Below are 24,805 nucleotides of genomic sequence, written 5' to 3'. Positions count from 1 at the left end.
TGTCTTTATAATATTTGACAACTTGACTGGGTATAAAATTCTTGAGTGTTCCCACCCTTACCTCTAAATTATGTAGTGTCACTCAGCATTGCATGTTACATTGGAAGCCAGCTTGAATTTTGCCCTTTATACCATGTTTCCCCGAAAATAAGACCTACCCCCCAAATAAGCCCCAGTTAAGATTGTTAGCCAGATGGATGCATTTAGTACGTTACAACGATGTTTCCTAAGAAGATGACATGACTGTATTTGAATAAATGTAGATGTTGTACATGAAATGATAAGACATCCTCTGAAAATATGCCCTAATGCGTCTTTTGGAGCAAAAATTAATGTAAGACCCAGTCTTATTTTGGGGGAAATATGGTATAAGACCCGGTCTTATTTTCGGGGAATCATGGTATATGTGACCTGAGGTTTTTTTTTTCTGAGATTCATTCTTTTTCTTTGGAGTTCAGTGATTTTACTAGGATATCTTGGTGTTGGTCATAATATATTAATTTTTTTCCTGGATGTTGTGTATACCTTTTATCTGTAGGTTTAGATTTAAAAAAAAAATTCCTTAGATGTTTTCTTCTACCTTTGGTTCCCTATTTCTTTTTTCTCCTTGAGGGACACCATATGTTTGTTGCCCTGAATGTATATCCTCTTCTCTTTTTATCCTTCCTATTTTCCTTGCATTTTGTCATTTTTCTCAAGGTGATATATCAAGTTATTGACTCTGTTTTCAGCTGGAACTGTACTTGCTGCTTCTGAGATGGCTTTGCTTTATGGATTAACTGAGCAGACACCAGGCAGGCGTGAGCTGCCCTGTGGTGAATCTTCCTTGGTTATTGTTCTCTAAAAATGTTAGCGCCTCTCAAATTAACCATTGGGCAGCAGCTGCCTTCTTCCTGGCTCATGCCCACATGCTTTGTTCTTCTGAGCAAGGTACTTGGAGAACCATTCTTTCCTTCTCAAGAACTGGGGAGGAATGTCTTGATTCTGGTGTCTGCTATTATTTTTATCCAAATGTTACAGTATTTAGGAGATATTCCCCACCGTTTGAGGAAGCAGTGTAGTGTTAAAAACATGACTCTGGAGTACACATGAGGTTGGGTAAGTTAATTAACTTCTCGATGACTTAGTTTTCCTCATCTGTAGAAAGAGGCTAGTAACAGGGCAGTTTTGAGAAGGAAATGAATTAATAGTTATAAGGTGTCAATGACAGTGTCTGGCACTAATAATAAACAGGCACTTCATAAGGGCTGATTAGATGAATGTGACCTGTGAACGCTCATCGTCAGTAGTTTTCTCCCCAGCTTCTCAGCTTTGTCCATGTCAGTGGGCTTCACAGAAGTGCGGTTAACTTGCCTTTATTCCATTCTCTTGCCCCAGAAGTTGCCTGATTTGTTGTGCTTATGACATGTTGGTTTAAGCATTCATCTAGAATTGTATCCAGGATAGATCTCTGGCTGACTAATCTATAGCTCTTAGATTCTACTTTTTTCCTTCTTGAAATCAGAACATGTGCCAATCTCTGGTCTTTGGTAGGTCCATGTTTTCTCAAAGCTCACTGGGTATATTTCTGTGATGATGTCCCTGAATTTCTTTAGTCCTGGGTCAGAATTTCTCTGACCTCATTTGGTGACATGAACTCATTTGAAGTGGTTAGGTGTTCTCGTTTTGTCTCTCTGTGTCTCGTGGGCTTCACTTCCTCCTAAATTATGCTACCACTGTCCAATCTGAAGATCATTTTCTTTAGTAGAGATGAAGGCTGAACATTTGAGCTGGTAATTCTGCCCTGTCTGCCGTCTTATCTGTTACCACTGTGCCCTAACGAGTGGGTCTGTCCCTGCCTGACTTTCTTGCCCAGGTTGGTTTGTTAGTTTGAAGCACGCCTTTTTGCTGTCCTTAGCATATTTACAGAAGGTGTAACTCATGCTGGCCTTTAGTGTTTTTGACAATTTTCTTATTGCTCTGTGATCCCTTTGCACTTATTCCTTGTTTGTTCCCTGCTGTTTACCTCTGCACCTGCCCTTTGGACATTTCTACCTTTCAGATACTTCCCTTGGAATCGAGAAACACTTGTGGATGCCTTACCCACACTGCCTGCCTTGGGGTTGTTGTGCTAATTAAGTGCCTTGGGCACTTGTGAAAGTGTGTGTTCCTTGACTTCCTGCCTTAGAATCTGGTTTGGGAAGGCTGGGAAAGGCTCAGAAATCCGCATTTCCACAGGCCTTCTGTGTGATTTTGAGGCACGTGCTCCCCAGACCACACTGAAGTGGAGTAGAGGCTCCAATCTCTTTTCTCCGTCAGGCCATGACCGGGCTATGCGCCATCGCGTTCCAGGCGGGGGCTCACGCAGCCCTGCAGTCTCAGGTCAGTGGTCTGGGACGCCATCACAGCAGACCTGGCGGCATACTGCAGCACTTGTTGGGGACATAGCATACCCAGAACTATGCTAAGCACCGAAGGGTGTTATAAAAAAAATCGCTTTGCACCTCTGTGGCCACATGTGTGTAGTTCTCCTTGAGAACACAGTTAAATGAACTTACAGTCAACATACTAACAAAGTCTGATGGCAGAAATGGTCCAAAAATAACCTTGAAACTCACCTTCTAGACAGAGCGAGGATTTGTGTGGTGTCCCCGATGTCCCTTTGTCTCCACCCTACTCTGACCCCCATCCCAATTCACCCTGATTTGAATCCTGCCTGGCCCTCTCCCAACGTTAGTTGTATGATTGAAAATATGCACACAAGCGTAACCTCTGGATTGGTGGATTTAAAACAAAGCTGATTAGAGATTTATAATTGTCAGTATGTGAAAAGACTGTTGCTCCTGAGAAGATGTTGTTGATAATGAAAGCTGAGAACCGTGATACTGCGCACAGCTTGTGTGTGCTGTGGAATCACGTGCATCTGTGTGTATCCTGCTCACTGGCCACTCGCTGCTTAGACCACACAGTGTGGCACAGTCTTGGTGTTTCTTGCAAAAATGACACATCTGTTGTCCCTTGGGATGGTGACTGGGCCCTGGGGTTTCTTTTCCTGCCTCTTACCTTGCCCCGCCCTGTCACACTTCTCAGTATGGCCTTGCGCTGGGGCCTGTGCGATTGTTAGCGCTCATTCTCAGATTGTTAGTGCTCATTCTCTTGGATCTGGGCAAGAAGGATTTCATGTGGAAACGGTTATAGGTTCATCTTTGACCCCAAGAAAATAGTTAATTTTATAACCGTATATATGCTCTTTACACATTTTTCTTTCATGCCCACGTTTGCTTTCCAACTTTCTTTAGCTCGTAGGTCTCTCAGGTGGTGAGAGTTCCCAGAAGGCATGCTGTCCACTGCACGCACCCTGAGAGATGCTGTGGGGACCGCAGGAGGCCCAGGCGCCACTGGCTGCATCCTGCAGACTCCGGTGAGGGCGTGCTCTGTCTCTGGCATGTCCTCCATCCGTAAGGGCCCTTCCTTGCCCGCTGTGCGACATCTTTTCCCCATGAGCTAGATTCCCCGGTCCTGGGAATTGTGAGTGTCTTGAAGGTATGTTAGAGGCCTCTCCCGTTTCCTCCCATTGTTTATTTAGTTGAATCATTTCTCCTTTGTCATAATATATAACAGTTGTATATGAGTCTTATCCTTTTGGGGACATTTTGAAGTCTTCATGCTATTATCCATCATACTGAAGAGAACAGGGCAAGGAGAGAATCTGGATGGGGAGCTGGGACCCTCCCTCTAGTCAGCCAAGATTCAAGACCCTTTGGCCTGGAAATGTCTGTCATTTACCAGCTACAAACCCACCTATCTGTACTACCTTTCCTGCCCTCACCCTCTACTTGTACCCAGGGAAATGGGGAGAGGCCATCTCGAATATTTTGGGTAAAGTCCAGATATTTATGTCCACCACCTTGCCCTGGTTTTTCATATCTGACATATAGTAGAGTTTTCAATACGTGCTATTGTCTTATTCCCTTTCTTATTTCCTGTTTAAATGAAATGAAGTCAGTTTGGCATAATTTATTTTCAATAAGCTGACGCAGGCTCTTTTCATTTGCAAGTGTTCGCAAATAACTCTGTTATTTATCTTCAGAAACTTGACTGGGGTCTGTGTCGTGCTCACTGGTTTGCAACCACGACTTCAGTTTGTAGGAATAACCTGTTCCCTTTTTAGGACATAGGAGGGTATTTGTGTTTCTAGTTTCTTGACATATCTTCTATTCTCCCAAATTCTTCAAAGACACCGCAGCAATTTCCCAATCTCATTTCCACGTTTCGTCAGTATAATATGTGAATTAAAGCCAATTTATTGCCCCGGATTGCCTCATTTATTTCAAAATAGGCTGTGTACAAAGGAAGCTCTATTCTCTTAGCAAGGGCTAACTCAAGTTTTAAAGCCTATTCTAGAGAAAAACAGATTTATATAAGTTTGTTTTAGCTATCCAAAACCTTTCTTTTAAAAAAAAAGAGAAAAAAAAAAAAAGAAGTAGGCCTTTGGCTGTTGCTGGAGGGTGAGAAAAACAGCCCAAAAATGGAAAAGGTAAATGAGAGGGGAGAAAGAAACCTCTGATTTTGAGTTTTTAGAGTATGTGGACTGTTACTTTTTCCCTGAACCGCTCCCCTAAGGAATAAGAGCAGGGTGGTGCCTGGTCCAGGCAGGTACCTGGAGAGGATTTCTAAGGGAAAAAATAGATCTACTGAAAAGCTATGAGTTTCTTACATTTGTCAGAAAATGCTTACAGGTTGTCTGATATTTTTCTGATAGTTTGGAAAGTTCTGTGGACGTCTTGGTCTTTAAGTCCGCCCATTTATTTTCTCTTTAGTGTCTTCTATCCTCTTAGGATGATAAGAAGAAGAAAAAAGAAAACCAAAAAAACAACAAAACGAAAACCCAAACAAGACTGACTGTGAGGCTGACTGTTGAATAACATTACTAGAACTGATTAACAGACTGCACTGCCCCCGCAACACACACATAGGTGCTTCTTAAAGACTATCCAGGAAAATTCTAAGATGTTATCAGAATACAGTGATGTCTTCAGGTGCCAGGAGAAGTTGGGGAAAGAAATGCAAATTTATTGAGCATATATCAACACTTGCCACAGCTTTGATGGGCTTTTGAAAATACATAATAGTGATTTCCTTGTATCTTGAGAACAGTCCTTCAAGGTATGGGTATTATGCCCATTTTAAACATGAGCAAACTGAGGCATGAATGGGTTAAGGGACTTGTTCAGGAACGCTCAGATGGGGTCAGACAGAATAAAGATCCAGCCCTTCTTTTTGCAACCAGACCTTCTCTCTGAATATTGGACTGGTAAACCTCATATATGACGAGATCAGTCATGTGTATAGGTGACTCAGGGCTTGTCTGTGAACATCTCACATTCCAAGGTGACTTTCACGTCACCTCAGGAAGGCAGGACTGGAAGGAGATGGCGAGTAGGAGACTGACCTGTAATGTGCCGATTGGTCTTACTGGTAAAGACCACTGACAGGGCTGGCCGCCCTGGAGCTTAGACAGGAGGAGAAGAGGAAGGTGTGTTGTGTCTGCTCTCCTTGGACCAGGAGGGGCGTGAGCAGCACGGGGAAGGAAGTCTTCTGTCTGCCTGGCGGGCAAGCGGCTCTGCGTTATAGAGATGTTTGCTCCCCGATTGTGGTGGTGTCAGCAGCTGTGACATCGAGGCTGTGCTGAGAGAATGAGGTGTGGACAGCGGCTCTAGGGGACCACCTTGCAAGGAAGAGCTCGGTCACATTCCCCAGCTGAGAGAGCCCAGGCTTGAGAGGCACACTTGGGCTGCGAAGTGGGTGGGGGCAGCTTTGCACGCGAACCCTCTTGAGCACTGTTCTGCCTCCGTCGAGCCTTGTCCCCCTGCACTCCTGAGCAGTAGGTTCCTTTCTGAGGGAAAGCTGATTGTACAGACCGGTGCACATGGGTGACATGGATTCCATGGAGTGAGGCAATGTCTCAGCCCCGCTGGCTGAAGTTGTCCGCTGGGGGTGCCATCCCTCACGGACGCACACTCACCTCCCCCGTCGTCCCTCTCAGACGCACACTCACCTCCCCCGTCGTCCCTCACGGACGCACACTCACTGTCCCTCACTGATGCACCCTCACCTCCCAGGTGAGCGTGGCCTTGGGCTACACGAGTGACTTCCGCCTGGTTGGTTCGGGTGACCTAGCTGGGTGCTGGTCTGTGCCCAGCTGTGAAATCTAAGAGAGTGTTGCCACCTTAGTCTGGATTCTCGCCCTCAGGGGAGCAGCAGCACCTCCGGCTCTTTGTCTCCTCGGGCAGATGGCCCTGATCTGGGAGTCTCCATAATATCTGGTGATAGTGACTGGTGGAGACACTGGCATCTCATTTTAATAATTTAAAAATCATGTAAGAGGCCACTTTGGAAACCAAAGCTTTCAGAGGAGTTTCGTTGCTCTCAACAGCATGGAAACCTCCTGGTATGACCAAAGCACACTTCAGACATGTGAGCATCAAAGTGCCGGGGAAGACAGGCTCAGCAGCAGAAGGGACTTCGAAAGGCACAAGAGACGCGGTTCTTTATAATTAGCTTGTGCTGTTTGAATGTCAATGATACTTGGAAACAGTTTGCTCTCTTAAAGCACCCTAAGTACTCCCCACTGTAATCTTCATCAAGTATTAATTTTAGGTGTATGAAGGTTAACTCTAGTCCAGCCTCTGCCTAGTTATCAACTCCAAATGCTAATGGTGTTTGAATCAATCAGAAGGATTTTAGCTTTCTGGACGCAGTCACAGCCTCGTTTAACTTGGAGGCTTTATAGGGTATGTCAGAGTGAATTGAGACTAGAGAAGTGTTTTGAAAGGAGAACCCTCAAGTGTAGGCAAAAGACAATCATATTAGAAAGTTTCCTTCCATGTCAGACCCAGTTAAGTTACAGGTCACTCTGAGCCCTTCACCCCCCATCACACACCAGAACTGAGTGCCTGTCTTTATCACACAGGGATCATATAATGCTGATTTCTTTCTTATTCCCTCACACCAGTATATAGAGTTCCAATACTGGAACGTGGAAAAAATACCGAACTTCCTCTCGTTTTCTAGTAGGACCATTGGGCAGGACATTTGCAGTGCTATAATTGGATCATTTTTAAGGTCAGGCATTGAAAGTGGCACAAACCTTTGATGTGGGCTTAAATTCTGAGTGTTATAAAAATTTAGTGCAAAGTACGGATCTTCTTGAAAGATGCTCCAGTCTCTGGGATACTACTTATGTGTGAAGGGCTGACAATTTGGAATCGTTTTTTAATAAACATATCTCACAATGGGCATGCAAAGCTGGGCATTTAGAAAGCCAGGAAAATAAGCCCATGCATAAAATATGGCACTAAAGAGCTAACTGAGAACTTTGTGGATGGACCAGCATGAGCAAAGCTGTCTTTTGTTAGTTGGGGATGTGAGAGCTGGCGGCTGCACTTTACTGTAAAAAGCAGGAGCAGAAATGTAAGTTGTTTAGTTGTTTTGAAATAACAGCCCCAGAGAGGGCTCCTTCTGGTTCATCCATATTTTATTAGGGCAGCAGTTAAAAAATTCATTAGCGACACCCATCTGTAGCTAGCAGCACTCTTGAGGGGGGTTCAGATGGCGATCGGATTTTTGAGTAGCGCTTTACATGGAAAGAAAAAGACAATCATTTATGAGAATTAATAGCACCGTGGAGAGGCTGTTCAGTGATTTCGGAGCAAACCCTTTCCCGTGGTTTATGAATTTCCTGCTGCCAAACAGCTCAGCTACCTGCTTCAACTGGAGGAAGGAGCTCGTGGCATAAAGAGGAAAGAGAAGAGAACAGAAAATTGGGTCAGAGAGTTGGGCAGGGGTTGGTCCACAGAACATAGGTTGTGTCATGTGACACGGTGCTGGATGCTATGTGTGTACCCGTATGTGTGGTATGTGTGTATGTACACACATGTATGTATGTGTGTACATGTGTTTGTAATGTGTGTATGTGTATATGTGTATGTGAGTGCTGTGAGTGCACGTGTGTATGTGTGTAGTGTGTGTATGTATGTAGTGTGTGTGTGTGTACCATATTTTGTCATGTATAATGTGCACTTTTTTGCTCAAATTTGTGAGGAAAAAATAAGAATGTGCATTATACATGGGTAGTACTAATTTCATATCTATATAAGTGTTTTTAATTCTTTTATTTATGCGTATGTTAAAAGTGTAACTCTAGAAATCAATAATGATATTGACATGCAAAATAACACCCTGGAATATGATAATCAGTTCTGCTGAAATTATGACAAACTTGCAATGAGGAAGAGTTCTTGGCCTTCTATGATGTGTAAATATCGTAAATTTGTTACCGGTACATAAAATTTCTTGTATCTTGTATCTGTTCTTGTGTTTTGTACCATAAAATGGTACAAAATTATTTGTTCCATAAAATTTCTTGTACCATAATATGTTAAAAAACAAATGCTAAAATTCCTTTATAATACCAAAAACAAATACTTAAATGCAAACAAATAAAAATTTGAGTTAAAAAATTAGAATGAAAGATTTTTCCCCCTGAAAGTTTGGACCAAAAACGTGGGTGTGGATTATACACAAGAGTGCATTGTACACATCAAAATATGGCATATGTATGTGTGTGCATGTATATGTGTGTATGTGAGTGGTGTGAGTGCTGTGTGCATTTGTGTGGTCTGTATGTGTGGTATATATGTATGTATGTGTGTTGCGCATGCGTGTGTATATACGTGTGTATATATGTGGTGTGTGTGTGATGTATATGTATGGTGTGCATATGTGTGTATGTGTATAAGCATGTATGTGTGTGGTGTAGATATGTGTGTGTGCTTGTGTGTGTGGTGTGTGTGGTGTATGTGTGTAGTGTGTGTGTGGTGTGTATGTAGTGTGTGTGTATGTGGTGTGTATGTGTGTATGTGTGTTGTGTGTGTACGTGGTAAGTGTGTGGTGTGTATATGGTGCATATATGTGTGTGTATGTGGTATGTGTGTGTGGTGTGTGTTTGAATGGGGGGTGTATATGTGTGATGTGTGTATGTGTGTGTGGTGTGTGTGTGGTGTGTGTGGTGAGTGTATGTGTGTATGTGGTGTGTGTGTGGTGTATGTATGTGGTGTGTGTATGTGTGTGGTGTGTGTGTATGTATATGGATGTTTGTGTGGTTGTGTGTGTGTATGTATGGTGTGTGTGGTGTGTTGTATGTATTGTGTGTTTAGTGTTTATGTGTGTGTATATATGTATATATCTGTGTGTGGTTGTGTATATATATATGTGTGTGGTGTGTGTGTATATGTATTTGTGTGTATATGTGTGTCTTTGTGGTGTGTATATGTGGTGTGTATGTGTGTATGTATGTGTGTGGTGTGTGTATGTGTGTGGTGTCTGTGTATGTATATGTGTGTGTGGTGTGTGTGGCTGTGTGTGTATATGTGTGTGTGGTGTGTGTAGTGTGTGGTGTGTGTATATGTGTATGTATGGTGTGTATATGTGTGTGGTGTGTGTATGTGTGTGGTGTGTGTGTATATGTGGTGTGTGTGGATGTGTGTGGTGTATATGTGTGTGTGCATGTGGTGTGTGTATGTGTGTGGTGTGTGTGTATATGTGTGTGTGGTGTGTGTGTGTATGTGTGTGGTGTGTGTGTATATGTGGTGTGTGTGTGTGTGTGTGTCTGTCTGTCTGTCTGGTTGTGTGTGTAGAGCCCCGTTGCCCCCTGGGAGTTTCCTCAGTACCAAAATAGGCTTAGAGCCTGAGCTGAGGCTACTCTGGTTGACCTTTGCCTTGAACTCTGCTCCAGGTGGTCATGTCCAGAAGTCTTTGGTTCAGGATATTTTTGTATTTATTCCTGAATTGAAAATAAAAACAGTTTTGAATGGTTCCTCTGTGCCAGGCATGGGGCAGAGCAGTGAAATTCATCACGTTGTCTATGCCCATCAGGTCTGTGCGTTGGAGTCCCATTTATAGCCCGGGCGGTACGAACACTCAGCAGTACCTGACTCACCAGCCTTCATTCAGAAGTGGCAGAGCTGGATTTCACACGCAGGCATTGTGCCTCCGGAGCCCATACCCTTCTGCAAAGTACAGGTTCATAAATCGTGTACGTTTGTGTGTACATGTTTTTAATTTTTTTATTTTTGGGAAATATTGGGGAACAGTGTGTTTTTCCAGGATGTCAAGTCATTTTTTTTCAATCTAGTTGTGTGTGGGGGTGCAGCTCAGCTCCAAGTCAAGTCGTTGTTTTCAATCTATTTGTGGAGGGTGCAGCTCACCGGCCCATGTGGGACTCAAAACGGTGACCTTGGTGTTATGAGCACCATGCTCCAACTGTGGAGCTAACTGGCCATCCATCAGTGGCTCAACTCCAACCTCAAGCCGTTGCTTCTCACTGGACCATGTGGGAATCGAACCGTCGACCTTGAGGTTATGAGCACCATGCTCCAACCACTGAGCCAACCGGTCGCCCAATGTGCCCAAATGTGTTTTTAAAGTCAGCTTTCTGTTTTGGAATACTTACAGATTTACAGGAAAGTTGCAAAGATAATAGAGTCCCTTCCCCTCGCCCAGCTTCCGCTGACGCCACAGCTTATGTAATCCTGGTGCAGTTACCACAAATCACAGACCGGCATCGGTGCAGTGCGCTAAGTCCCAGCTCTTACTCAGATTTCACCAGTTTTCCCCCAGTGTCTTTTCTTTGTTCCAGGATCCAGTCCAGGACCCTAGGCTGCAGGTCACATGCATGGACCGTGACCCTGAGCCACCACAGTGGGCTGCCTGTCGAGCCGCTGCTGGCCCAGCTGTCCTCCCAGCACATTAGGGAAGTGACACAGTTCCCAGCAGGGCCCTCCTTCTGGCCTGTCCTCCTGGGAGGTCATGCTGTGGGGCCCAAAACTCTGAAAGCGGAAACCCTGTGTGTGGGAGAAGATTTAGAACAGACGTGTGGGGACAAATTTTAAATACCGACCACACTTTGTCCACATGTAGTGGTTAGCAGCTAAGGCCACATTGTTATTAATTTTAGTTGTACAAAGCAACATAATAGCTAGACATTTAAACCCCTCACAAAGTGATAACCCCCATCCCCAATCTACTACCCCTCTGACATCCTATATAGCTGTTACAATTCCATTGTAAAGCCACATTTTAAGAAAAGAAAAATGCTGGGGGAGAGAGATGAATCTGCAAAGGCACAGGCTCTGCACTGTGGGTAGCGTCACGTTTTTGGTGCTTTCGAGTTCCAGGTGTACTAGGAGGTTCAGTAGGACTGTCCCCCAAAGCAGAGGCTCTCAACCCTGGCTGCCCACTGGGGTCACCTGGGGAGCTCCAAGAGGCACCCTGGCAGAGTCCTCCTCCCCGGCTTTGTGATCTCATCCATCTGGGGTATGGCCTGGGCTTCAGAACTTTTAAAAGATACCCCGGTGACTCTAACGTGCAGCCACCTTTGGGAACCACTTGCTGTACTTTCACTGTTAGAGCTGAGCTAAAGCTAATGGCAAGAGGTGCCAAGTCCTACACATAAAAGAGCAGTGCTGGGTGCCTCCGGGTTACCTGTGGTGTGACTGCTGTCTCACAGCCAGCACCTCCTGGAGTCACAAATGGTGTCCTCGGGGCATTTCTGGTCACTTCTTTCCCAATCCCTTCTCTTGTAGAATGCCTCCTAAGGCTTTCTGGCTTGCACACCAAATGCTTCCAGCCTTCTCTCCAATGCAGGTCCCCTCCCTGCCCCCCACCTGTAAGCCACCAAGGATGCTCAAGCTGCCTTCTGCCTCTGTCCCCACAGCTGCATCCCCCTACTTGAGTCCCAGCCGCTCTGAACTTCCTCGGGCTGTCACACCTCCATTGCTGTGTACTTGCGATGACCTCACCCTCCAAGTGGCCTCTGTGACCTCATCCTGTCAGTTCCTCTCCAGGCTCAGCTCCTTCAGGAGGCCTTCTCCTGCTGCCTGTGGTGGGGTTGCTGGCAGCCTGGTCTGCATCAGCGTGTTGACTTATCTGCCCTCTCCACGGAGCTGTGAGCTTCAAAAAATGGTCACGGAATAGCTCACGGTTATAAAAATTATATTTGTATACACAGGTTTGCATATACGGTTTAAGAATGGTAATATAACTAGCACCCATAGAACAGCTTAAGAAATGGAAGGTTACCCCTTCAGTCCCTTGGGGCACCCCCCATCAGTTTATGCTGTTTATCATTCTTTTGCTTTTTTTCACACGTTTAGCACTGTCTCTCTCCTGTGTTCCACTCTCGCTGACTCAGGGCTGGCACTGTAGCCAGTTAAATCACAACTCAGTGTGAGATTTGTCCCTTCTGACCGTGAGGCTTTTGTATGAGGTGATGTCTGCAGCCAGGGAGTCACAGGTCTTGCATTTGGGTGACCAGGAGTCTGATAGGGGAACAGACAGAGCGCTGCTTTCGTGGCACTCTGGTGGCCTCTGAGAGGGCCTGTCCTGCAGGCCTGTTGGCGTCCACACCTGCAGTACACACTGCTTTGACGAGGACGGAATGTCCAGCTCAGTTTGGTGAAGTGGCTCTGCTTGCCAAGTGCTGGTGACACTCACGTCCAGGACAGTCTGCTTCTCGATGGGATGGAACGTGCTGGTTTGTGAATGGCAGCTGTCAGCAGGTCCAGTGCGGGCTCCTAGGCGATGGCTTTCCGGGCCTCTGGTAGGCGACTTGAAGGGCACTAGGAAGGATGCTTGTCTTGTGTAAGATTCTCCCTTTCCATGTGTATAGATTCTCCCTTTCCTCTGTGTAAATGTGTATGTACATGCACACTTGTATTTGTATTACACTTGGGTGCATGCGCGTGCACACACACACACACACACACACTCACACCCAGGCTCCTTCATACTCACAGAAGGGCTGTGGGAAATGCACTTCCTGTTGGACTTCTAATTTTAGGCCAGACTTAGGCTTAGGTTGTTGAGGGTGCTGCCGCCCTTTGTTAGGTGTGGGCATTTTGTGTGGACGAGTGTGTAATAGTGGAAGACAGTGAGTAAAAACAAAGGTGTTGCAGACTAAGCCATGTTTAAAGAGACATGGGCATCTGGTAATGAGTTAGGATGACTTTGGAAGGGGTTCTTTGTAGAAAGCTAAATTGAGAATATCACTCATCTGGCCCCAAAGTATTTATGTCTAAATATTGCGTGGGGAAGGAGGGTGGAGGATGGGAGGAGTGTCCAGGTGCTTTTCTGGGGTGGCACATAAACTCTGGAGCTCGTGGGGTCTTCTGCTCTGCTGAAGGGCAAAGAACTGTCAGGTTAACAAACTGAGCCGATTAAGTTACCCGCTTCGTTTCAGTTCAAGTTGAGTTCTCCTTCCTCTGTGATTGGAGTGGCACTTCCCATCCTGGGACAGTTTTTGTATGTGTGACTTCCATCCCTGCTGCATCTCCAGCATTTGGGGGCCGGGGTGCTGGGCTGCTCCTGTCTGCAGCCCCACACAGCAGCTACTGTTGAGTGAGGTGCCGTTTTACTGCAGGGGGCCGCACAGTTAGGATGGGAACGAGTGCAGGTTGATTCTCCTGCACTAGCACTTGCCTTGCTCACTGGATGCTGTCACGACGACGGAAGGCAGCTCTGATTCCTCAGGTGCTGTCCGGACTCCAGAAGAAGTGAACCTGAGCTGCTAGAGAGTTCGTGCTCACTGTATATTATCTGACTCTGAAAACAAGTTAACCCATAGAGATGTGTGGTTTCTTTTTGACTTGGAATCTTTGGTTAACCTGCACGTTTTGTAAAAGTCTTATGCCCCAACCATGCCAAGCAGGATTAAAGCTCCTTCTGTGAAAAGAATAGACTCATTTGCGTTTCCCCTGTACATGCATGCTGTCATGCTCAGGGAAGTCATTCTGGGCTTGTTCTTCTCTAGCTATCCTCTGCGTCGTCAGCAGCGGCCTCCGGGTCCCTGTAGCTCCCTGTAGCTCCCTGAGGGTGCACCAGGCTTTCCTCGGGTCTTAGATCTGAGGTATGGGACAGCCAGGAGACTTGCCCCAGTCCACAGGAGAATTTTGTGTAGATTTTAACTTGGGGTCTAGTTTTAAGCTCTTCCAAAAAATTGCATGTTTTGGATTTCCTGTTTCAAAATGAATATTGTCTGTCCAGTGTGTGTAGTAGGACTTTGGGGGGGATTAAGAAGACCTCAGGAAGCTTCTATGGCATAAGTTGGGGACAATTTACATACACCCCGGAAAATAACTGACAGTGCTGGCTGTTAATAAACAGGGGAAAGGAGCGATGTGCGTCATTGGTGAAGCCCCGTAAACTAGGTGATCAGGAGGAGGTAGCTGCTGGGGGTGGGAATTGGGGCCGAAGATGGAATGGATTTGGATGGGTGAAGGGGGAGCAGTAGGGGCAGGACAGACGGTGTCGGGCTGACCTGGCTGCTTCACATCGGCTTCCCCGAGTTTCCCAGCACTCAGGTCAGCAGGTGTCCCGGCACCTCAGCCCGGTGTGCACAGGCCCTTGGCTCCTGGAAGCATCCTAAGCCCCTCTCTCACTTCCCCTCTGTCTCAGAGTTCACTGGGCCTGATGGGGGTGGAGACGGGGTCCTACCTAACCAGGGACCAGCAGGTCTGCACGATGGAGAGAAAGTCAGTCCCTGCCCCGCCTCCCTCGAATCTCTCGTGGAGAGGAGGGCTGTGCGGGTAGAGAAGGCCAGGTGAGCCGTGAGGGTGGAGAAGGCCAGGTGAGGCTTTGGGGATGGAGAAGGCCAGGTGAGGCTTGGGGATGGAGAAGGCCAGGTGAGGCTCTCTTCCTCAGCCTTTCCAGGGCCAGATGGGCAGAAGGAAACCATGTCTTCGTTTTACCAAGATCAGAGGGCACAGTTGGCTTCCCCGGTAGGCTTTAGGAGCCAGCCTGCACTCTGGCCGTCCCTTGCCTGCCACCGTCTGCTCCCTCCCCCTCCTCCTCTCCCCATCAGTTAGGTGTCAGGATGAATTATTTCTCTCCAAGGTCTGACTTCATCAGAATCCTTCTTATCACATGGCGCCAGGGCAGGGCTTGGATTTTAAACAAATCGACAAGACAGGATTTCACGCAGGACATTAAGTGATAATTGATTCTGGTCAGAGGCGACTTCATGAGCTTCCTCAAAAAATAAAAATTGAAAAAAGAAAAGTGTAAAAGGGGGACTTTGGTTATGGGGCACTGGCATCTCCCTAGAGGTTTCAGAACCTAATGTGGGTTTTATCTAACCCTTCTAGCCCATTCCAGAAGTGCCTCCCAGACCTGGCTGTCAGCCCCTCTGCCTTCTCCTGAGGGTTAGGATGGATAGTGTGTGACAGTGTGCTTCTCAGGCCACCTCTGGGAAGGCCTGTGCCAGGATGTCTGAGCGCTCAGGTGGGTGCAGGAGCCTGGCCATCTGCAGCCTGACCCTTCCCTCTCTCCCCACATCTGGTGCCCACTTTCCTCATGTCTGGGCTTCTTGCTGGTGGCTCACGCAGCACCTTGGCCCACGGGCATTTTACCAGAACCCCAGTAGGACCACGGGTTCCCATGGAAACTGCTTTGTGCAGCGACTGGAAGCCTCCCAGGGGTTTCAGAACCCTCGGTGGAGCGGTTTTAGAAAAGGCTACGCAGCCCGAAGTGCCCACACACATTTGAAAAGAAATGAAATTCCAAGCAAATGATTTTCCACTGAGCATCACTCTTTTAACTTTGGAAGGGTTATTTGGGTCACTGGTACTTGCACCAAAAAGCAATTTAAAAGATAATATAGATTTTACAGGACTCTTTTCTCAAGATAGGAAATTGCTGAATTGTTTTCTTTTGGTAACTGAAGTCAGAATTCAGTATTCTCTCCACTTCCTTTTGGATTCACTGTTTTTTAAAAAATATTTTGCCAGTTTTATGGGGCACGGAGAGTCCTTCCCAGCCTCCCTGTGGTCCCCATCCCCCTCCAGCTCCTGTGGCTCTGTGCAGACTGTTCTTGTGGTCAGAACCCTGACATCCTCAGGTGGTGAAACCCCAGAGGGAAAGCACAGGGTCTCCTTCGGACCAGAGAGCATGGTGATCCAATCTGGTCTATTCAAATTAAAAAAAAAATTAATTGTAGTAAAATACATATATCACAGAATTTATCATTTCTAAGCGTATAGTTCAGTGGCATTGAATACATTCACATTTGTTAGGCCACCATCCCCACTACCATCTCCAGAACTTTCTTATCTTCCTGGACTGACACTCTGTCCCCATTAAACACTCACTCTGCTCCCCCTCAACCTCCCTGCCGCCCCCACCCCCTCAGCCCCTGGCACCCACCTTCTCCTCTCTGCCTCTCTGTGACTGTGACTCCTCTAGGGACCTCATATGAGTGGAATCACACAGTAGTGGTCCTTCTGTCACCTGGACCTCCAGGTCCATCCGTGTGGGAATGTTCTTCCTCATTAAGGCTGAGTAATGTCCCGTCGTTTGGATGGACCGTGTTTTATTTTGTTTTGATCGTAGCCCTCTTAATGGGTGTTCCAGTTTGGCCTATTCATGCTCCCTTCTGTACATGTTCATCACGGCCTTTTCTACTGATTCCAGCTCTTCATGACCTCTGTCCTAAAGAAAAAAAGAAAAACAAATCTTTCTTTTGACTTCTTGTCGTTTCAAGATTTCACCCTAAGTGCTTTACTTGTGGGCAGTGTCATCTGCAGCCAGATAGACCTCAGTCCTCCCTCCCTCCCATGTACCCACCCCTCAGCCCTCCGTCGGTCCATCCATCCATCCATCCATCCATCCATCCATCCATCCATCCATCTGCTCACCTGCCTGCCTGTCTATCCAACCTCCCACCTGGCCATCCGTCTACCCATCCACCCATCCACCCATCCACCCATGCACTTGTCCATCCATCTGTCCACCCATTTGTCCATCTACCCACCCATCTACTGTCCCATTCATCAATCCATCCATCCATCCATCCATCCATCCATCCATCCATCCATCCATTCATCCATCCATCCACCCACCCTTCTATCCGTCCATGCGTCTATTCATTCATTCACCTTTTATTAAACAAATCGAATGAAGGACATTGTGCTGGTTTATTGTTCAGTAATGAGCAAAATGGGTCTTGGAAAACTATGATCTGGGAGTTCTGCGGAAAACTAAAACCACCTGAACTTTCATTCCATCATTTATAAAGTGAAAATGTAGTATTAACGCCTCCCTCCTTTCCTTCATCCTGACTTCCTGTCCCACCCCTGGTAGTCCGCGCTCCCTCTCGTCCCTTGTCCCACCCCTGGTAGCCCGCGCTCCCTCTCGTCCCTTCATGGCAGGCTTCCAGAACTCTGTGCACTGGGTGGGATTAGCCCTTCCTGGGTCCCTGCAGTTGGCGCACCCAGTTGGCAAGAGCAGGCCAATGGGTGAACATGTCTTGGGCTCCCTTGTCCGCAGATGCTCAAGTTCAGGGAGCAGGTGGCTCCTGTGTCCTGGTGCTCATTTCCCAGGGGTGATCGGTGACCCCATTCCGGACACTGGTGTGTGCCATGACCATAACTGTGGGACCCTAGGCTCCTAGTCTCTCCGTTTGCTGTGACAAAGCTCCTGGAAGCCGCCGTGCTCTGGGAGGCATGGCAGGAGGTGCGGGCCTGGAGCAAGCTCTGTGCCATGCCTGGCCCCAGGCCGTGGATACCCACCGCTGTGGTTACCGCTGTGCCTTCCAGCTCACTGACTGGCGGTGTGGCTGGGCCCAGGGCAGAGCACCGCCTGCACTGCGGTCAGGAGACGTCGGCGCTGGTCCCTGCGCCACTTGCAGGTGTTTCTGGAATGTCAGCTTCTCTGAGCCTCAGTTTCCTTCACTTTAAAAGGGAAGTTATTTTCCTGGTCTGGTTGATTCATATGATTTTGGTAGAGAGTGAAAGAAACTAATGTAGATGAAGACACAGGTGCAGTGAGAAGCCAGGTGTCTGTGCAGAGTAAAAATAATAGGCAGCACTTCTGTCACATTTGTTGCGTACGTGTGCCAGGCACTGTTCTCAGTGGTCGCTGTGTAGTAACTCATTTAGTTTAATGCTCACATGACCCTACCCCATGAGAGGGGTACTGTTACTACCTGCATTTTACTGATAAGCAGACTGAGGCACAGAGAGGTTAAGTAACTTGCGGAAGGTCACACAACCAGCAATGGCACAGGCAGAGTTTGAACCAGGCAATGAGGTGCCAGAGCCTATGCTCTCAATGGCTACACTCGCCTGCCTCTGTGAGGTGTCAGCATGTTTTATGGTTTCTGTTCCTCTTATGTAGCTGGGAGGGGAGCACAGCCTCTGCTTGGGAGAACACATGAAGCAGGGCCTCATGTCACCCACTGTGTGAGAGGAACTGACGGGCATAAATTGTGTCACAGCCAGCTTTTTATGGCCCGCGGGCATGCGAGGTCATGGATAGCTCAGATAACAAAAAGTCATGTATTGTTCAATGACCAGCTAGAATAAGTGGCTGTGTCTCATTTTGAGGGGTGTGCTGGTGTTTGGTTTCAAGTCATTTGCTTTCCAGGTCGACCCCGATGAAAGTGCTGACATGCCTGAAAGACCGACAGGCAGAAGCTGGAGGGTCCGCGGAGCGGCTGCGGTTGTGTCCTGTGTACGTGCCAACGTGCAGGCGGAGCTCCTAGCAGGGCTGGCTGTGCTGCTAGACAGCGGAGCTGGCACCTGTGTGCTTTCTACACGGTTCAGCAAACACTTCCCAGGCATTATCAGGGTTTTCGTGCCTGGGTGGCCTGTGACTCCTTAGCCAACATCTCTGGTGCCCCGGGAGATGACCTGTCAACCAAGGGATGTTCTCCAAACGCAGATGCTGCAGAGCCCATGAGACCTGTATGTTTAATATGCTGTTTTTTCCTTCCCAGGCAGCCAGGATTGCCTGCCCCCTGCGGTGCCTTTTCGGAGGAGGCGGCTGGCACGGAGGCCGGGCTACATGAGAAGCGAAGCTGGGCCCCAGATCGGGTTCCTCTCCCCTGCCATAGGCACGCCGTCCTGGGCGCAGGGGCAGGACAGCAGTGAGCAGTCCCACCACTCCGAGGCCAGGGCCGGAGGGCGTGGCCTTGACCCTGCAGGCCAGCGGCAAGACCCTGTTCCCAGGGGCACAGCAGCCTCGGCTCTGACCTGTGTGGGTCACCTGACCTTGGTGGCAGGGACCTCAGCGTGCTTTGGGGTTCAGTGCAGAGCTGCCACCAAACTGCCGCACAGGCTGACAAGGTTGTGTGGCCCTGGGGATGCTGGGTGTCACGGGGAGCTCCCGCCCATGGACAGTTCCGAGGCCCCGGGCCCTCTCCGGGATGCAGCCTGTGGTGACGGAGCAAGGTGCACCTGGACAAAAGGTTGTCTGGCCCCAGAGGAGGTGAGTGGCACCAGCTGCAACCTTGGAAGTGGCCCCAAGGCACCCTCCGCTCCTGCCGACTCTCAGGCGGCCTTCACCTCCAGCTTTAGCTTCATCCAGCTCTCAATGAGATCTGCTGGGGAACGTGGAGAAGCAGAAGGCTGCCCCCCATCCAGAGAGTCCGAGGACATGGGAGCCAAGGCTGCCGGCTTGGACAGGCCCCGCGAGGACCCTCGACTTCTTTCTCCCCGCTTCAGTCTCAAGGCTGCTCAGGGCCTGGCAGACTCTGCCCAGACCGCAGAGGGCAGCCCCAGGCTGGAGTGGGAGACGCTTTCCATGTGGGACCCAGACGCTGCCTCCTCCTGCTTCCCGGACCCCTCGTGGTTCGAGGGGGCTCCTCTCCGCTGGGACACGCTGCTCAGGAAGTGTGAGCCCGTGCTGCTGGACTGCCTGCAGACCAACCGAAGGCAGCTGGAGGTCAGTGTCCCCCAGCACCTGGGGCCTGGCGTGTCACACACTCAGACTAGCTGTGGGCAGAGGGCAGGAAATGAGTGGCCCTGGGGTTACCAACTTCCCCATAGAAGCTGCAGCAGCTCCTCTGTGGCTGCACTTCTGTTTCTGCTCCTTCAGTCTGAGCAGTCGGTCCTTGTTTTCATCTCCTGCCATACAGGTGCTCAGATTTGCTCTCTGCTGGGCCACAGGCTTCCCTGCCCTTTGTGGTGTGGGTCAGCGCAGCCTGGCTCTGCCTTGAAACAGGAAATGGGCCGGGGCAGGGGGACGGAGCTGGTTGGTGTGTGGGCGTGAGACACAGACGGTGATGCAGCGTCGGGGTCCTGCTGTGGTGGGGCCTGCCTGCCAGACTTCGTGTCTGGTCCTGGAATCCGTCAGGCCCTCAGTTTCCTTATTTAAAGCGATTATATCGCACGGGATGGTTCCGTGGCTCAGATGAGATGTAGGTGCTTTGGAACAAGTACAGATGGTGTACTTGTACGTCAGCATCATGCCGGTGCTGGCACCCCACTGATGTGACAGCTGGGAGCAGCTGCGAGTGGACAGGCTGGTTCTGTTCCAAAAGTTCCCAGAGAAACCCAGGCAGAGACGCTTCGTGTCCAACCCATTGGGCTGTGTGGCTCGTCCAAGTCAAAGACTGTGTTTTCCTTCTGTGTATGTGTGCACACGTGTACGTGTGCATGTGTGTACATATGCACACGTAAGCAGCGAAGCAGGGCACCCACTCAGGCATTTGGTGGGAGTACCTGCAAATGTGAGGGTCACGTCCATCCCCAGTACACACCTCGTTACGTTCAGTTCTTCACCTGTGGCCTGACGTCCGTCCCTCAGGGACCTCAGTCCAGCCGTTTGGTTTATACAACAGGGAGATAGCGAAGCCGGGCCAGGCATGCAGGTCCCTGTCCCCAGGTGAGGCGTGGGGTCCTCGAGTTAGACGTGTGCCAAACTGATGCCACTAAAAGCTGTTTTAAAGGGAAGGGCCTCATTCTTGATAAATATTTGTTGATTTGAAATAATGGAATCTATCCATTCAGTTCCTTAGAGAAACTGCAACTGTCCTGACATCTGGTCGGTCTGCAGCTCTGTGAGTCCTACAGCTGACCCTCCTTTCACGGCCACAGCCCTGGGTCAGCTCCTGGTTCACGCTCACCTGGTTTTGCACGTGATTCTTGCCGCATTTCCCTTCCTCCAGCGTCTCTTCTCCTGTTCATCCTCCACTGGCCCAGCAGTCATCCTCTGGAGCAGTGGTGGCCAGTGGTGTTCCCTGGCTTGAAACCTCTGGTGGCTCAGTGGCCCTCGGGACAGTGTCCTGCTCCTTGTCATGATGATTGAGCCCTTTCCCGCCCACTGCAGTCTTCCCCGATGCCTTCGTCCTACCAGCTCGGCCACCTGGTGCTGCGTCCTGTTCCTGCAGACACCGGGCAAAGCCGTGCCTCAGGCCTTTGCTCAGTTTCCCCTCTGCCGGTCATTTCCTTCCCACCTGCCAAGTTCCTGTTTATGTCTTCAGGTGTGGCCCCAAGGCCACTTCTCCGTGAGGCGTCTCCTCCGCCGTTAGACCAGACGGACCCCTCCTTCCAGTTTGTTCCCACAGCACTTTGGATGTGCCCCCTTGTAGCGCTCACCACCTCTCACTGTAGGTACTTGTGGGCCCGACTTCCGCTTGGACCATGAGCTTCATAACTACAGGCTGCTTCTCTCAGACACTTTGGGAGGTCTGTCGCCTAGCTTACGTCCTGGCCCTCAGCAGATGCTCTCTTCATTTTTCTTCTTAGTGAAGTAATCGATCTTGTTAAGATGGACCACAGAGATCTGAGAGATTTCTTGGATTGACTGTCTAAGGTGTAAGAAGAGAATCTGAGAGGCAGACACAGAACAAAAGCACTAAGGGGTCCCGGGCACCAGTGCTGAGGGGGCCGCCCCTTCCCCCACACCAACCGCTCCCCGTCAGCAGCTGGGTGCCCTACGATTGAACTCGATCCTGGCACTGTTTACCTACACGCGATACCAGGTCCCGCAGGTTAACGGCCCCTCCCCCCAGGCCACACAGACACCAGTGGAACATGGACTAGTAGGATCTGGACACAGTTTATCTGTAGTTTAAGTGTCTTTGTGGTCATGTAACACTTGGATGGAAACGCGATGCCACAGTCAATGATTCGGTGTCTGTCGCATGAACATTTCACTTTGTATGAGGGGTGAGATGGGAGAGCCGCCCAGGGCACGGGCTTCGTAGGGAGGCAGTTGTGTTTCAGTAGGAGGAAGTGGCTCCCGGTAGCTGATGAGGGGTTCGCCTGGGGAGGCCCTGCTTTTTTCTTCCTGTTTGTACTGAGGCCCCAGATTGCTCGTTCGGGCTACTGGGGAGGCCTTCAGGATTGGGGCAAGGAGTGGGCTAAGGCTCTTCAAAAAGACCCTGTGAAACACTGGGACGCTAGGGTTCTGCGGCCTGTTAGGTGTTGTGGTCTAATTCCTTACGATGTTCAGTAAAAACACACATCTCAGGAATTTGAGTTTTAGCTCCTTTTAAAATAGTCCATCGTCAGTATTCACGGGTTCTCTATTGGAGAATTGGGTTAATTGCTAAAATTTACTGATAAGTCCAAAGTCAGGGTTGGAAATGCTTTCCTGGTTGCTTCTGGACGAGCACAGAAGGGCTGAAAACCAGCCGCCCGACGGCATGTCCCAGCTGGGTTGGCTCAAGGCGATGCTCTGCCTTTCTGTTTCAGCTCTGAGCCTGTAAGTAAGTGTCCTTTTCAGTCGGTTTAGTGCCATGCTTTTCATACTTTTTATACCTTTTGTTGGTGATTGCACTGCTTCAAATGGCCCCAGAGCGCAGCTGCAGCGCTGTCCATGTGCAGAACGTCTGCCATGCCCTGTGTGGAGAAAACGTGTGTGTTAGAAACACTGCGTTCAGGTGTGAGTTCAGGGTTAATGAACCAGCAACATATATTAAATGCGGTGTCTTTTAACTGAAACACACATGAAACAAGGTGATGTATTGGTCAGGAGATAAAAATGTTGTGCCCAGGGCCTCACAGGGAACTAACCCTGTGCTTCCCCCAGGCAGTGGTTCCATATTTGCTGACTGAGTGTTCACGGCCACTTTATAGAACAGAACTGCCATGAATGAGAGTCGACTGTGTGTTTTATGCTGTTTAGAAATAGCCACCCAGGGACATTGCCAGGGCACGGGGGTGGCTGAGAAACTTGTGATAAGAGGAAATGCTAACTAGGTGTGCGGGCGAGGGAAGTGGGGCGAGCCCTACAAGTCAGGTCTCCCCGCCCCCCCCGCCCCCCCCCCCCCCGGGGCTGTAGAAGATGTAGGAAAAGGAGAGAAGCTGCCTGCCGCACGTGGGTTGTGTCACTGCATGAGACGTGCCCATCAGTGGTTGTGCTTCCAGCAAAGATGGACATTCAGGGCATCAATTCCAGGTCCTACAGGGATAATTGGACAAGAGGGGTGAAGTGAGGTGACCATTGGCTGTGAATGGAGTTTTCTCTGACTTTCTCTCCTGTAGTTGTTCTGCGCCAGCTCTAGGTGAGTGCTTCATAATCTCGTCGCTTGGCTGAGGCCATGGTAATACAGCCTTTATTGCTAACACATAGGACTGAGTTACTGGTAAAATTTGCACTGTAATGAGGAGAATTCAAGGATAAAGAGGTTGACATGACCATCCATTCGTTCTTTCATCCATTCGGAAAGTGTTTGCTGACGACAGTAGCACAACACCTGGTTTTGGAGACTGTATTAGTTACAATGGGTTAGGAACAGACAGCAACACAGTATCACAGGCTTAGTGTAACGCAGTCATGGTTTCTTGCTCACGCTTCTCGTTCTACAGAGGTGCCTGGGGGCTTGGCTCCACTGAATTACTCAGGACCCCAGCTTGCACCCCCTGAATATACGGCCTCCTCAGGCACTGAGTTAAGGGGGACACTCGGGGATCCTACAGGGGCAATTAAACGCATCAGTGCTTAATTGTGACCTCTGTCACCTCCGCTCACACCCACCAGCAGACCAGGGAGGGGAGGGAGTGCTGTCGTTCGAGTGTCCAGAGAAGTGCAGAGCTGGATTACGGCGAGCGCTGCCATTTCTACATGGATGCAGAAGAGTTCTCACCTCCAGATGCTCAGGGGGGAATGGAGTGCACGACGAAACGAAGCGAAACAGAACGATCGCTGTGACACGGTGGAGATAAGAACCGAGATAACTGCCTACAGCTTCTAGTGGCTCCCACGACACCTGGCGCCCTCTTGACTCTTTCTCACCCTCACACGTGATCTGTTAGTAAATCCTGTTGGTTCTCTCTTCCACCAGCCCTCTTCTGACTGTATCCAGAAACACGTCATTTGTCACAGTCTCCACCGCTCCCACTACCATCCACGCTCTCGTTCCCTCCTTCCCGATTGTTTCCATAGCATCCTCCTCCCTCCTTCGGCCCTTCCCCGCAGCGCTCAGAATGAAGCTGTTGGAATGTAAGTCAGATTATGTGTCCTTTTGCTCAAACTCCCCAACAGCTCCCCATGGCCCTCAGAGTACATTACGCACTTTTAAATGGTCTTCACGTCTCTCGGGTGCCTTTCTCCTTGCCCCTCTGACCTCATCGTCTACGATCTCCCCTTCATCACTGCTCTCCGGACCTTGTGGCCTTCTTGCTTTGCTCTGCAACGCCAGGAAGATCTGCCCGGGGCCTTGGTGCTGGCTTTGCTCTCCTTGGAACGTTTTTTCTCCCAGGGCTCCCTCCCTTACACTTGTAAATCGTTGCTTAAATGTCACCTCAGGGAGATGTTGTTTAAAATCACGGCCCCACCGTCTACCTGCATCCCTGATCCCCTTACTTCTACTTTTTTCTTCTTTCATAGCAATACTCACTTTTTAAGGCGCCATAAAACTTGCTAATTATCTTTATTTTTTTGTCTTCCTACGCAAGAATGGGAGTCTACAGGGCTATGAATTTTGTGCTGCATCTTAGCCAGACACCTAAGACGCACTCGGTAGATATTTGTTAAATGGATT

General features: G+C 48.9%; 1 protein-coding gene across 6 annotated transcripts in view; it reads left to right on the top strand.

Annotated features, from left to right (window-relative positions):
• The window catches only part of DISC1 (DISC1 scaffold protein), a 285,116-nt gene that overhangs the window by 18,353 nt on the left and 241,958 nt on the right, over positions 1-24,805 (top strand). For all 6 annotated transcript variants that reach the window (XM_033099896.1, XM_033099897.1, XM_033099898.1 and 3 more), the window contains exon 2: positions 18,812-19,758. In XM_033099896.1, coding sequence (XP_032955787.1) covers positions 18,812-19,758 — 947 coding nt within the window. The remainder of the gene's footprint in view (positions 1-18,811; positions 19,759-24,805) is intronic.

The sequence above is a fragment of the Rhinolophus ferrumequinum genome, chromosome 27 (assembly GCF_004115265.2).
Source record: "Rhinolophus ferrumequinum isolate MPI-CBG mRhiFer1 chromosome 27, mRhiFer1_v1.p, whole genome shotgun sequence".
Taxonomy (NCBI): domain Eukaryota; kingdom Metazoa; phylum Chordata; class Mammalia; order Chiroptera; family Rhinolophidae; genus Rhinolophus; species Rhinolophus ferrumequinum.
Note: the sequence above shows the minus strand (reverse complement) of the source record. Positions and strands in the feature narration are given on the sequence as shown.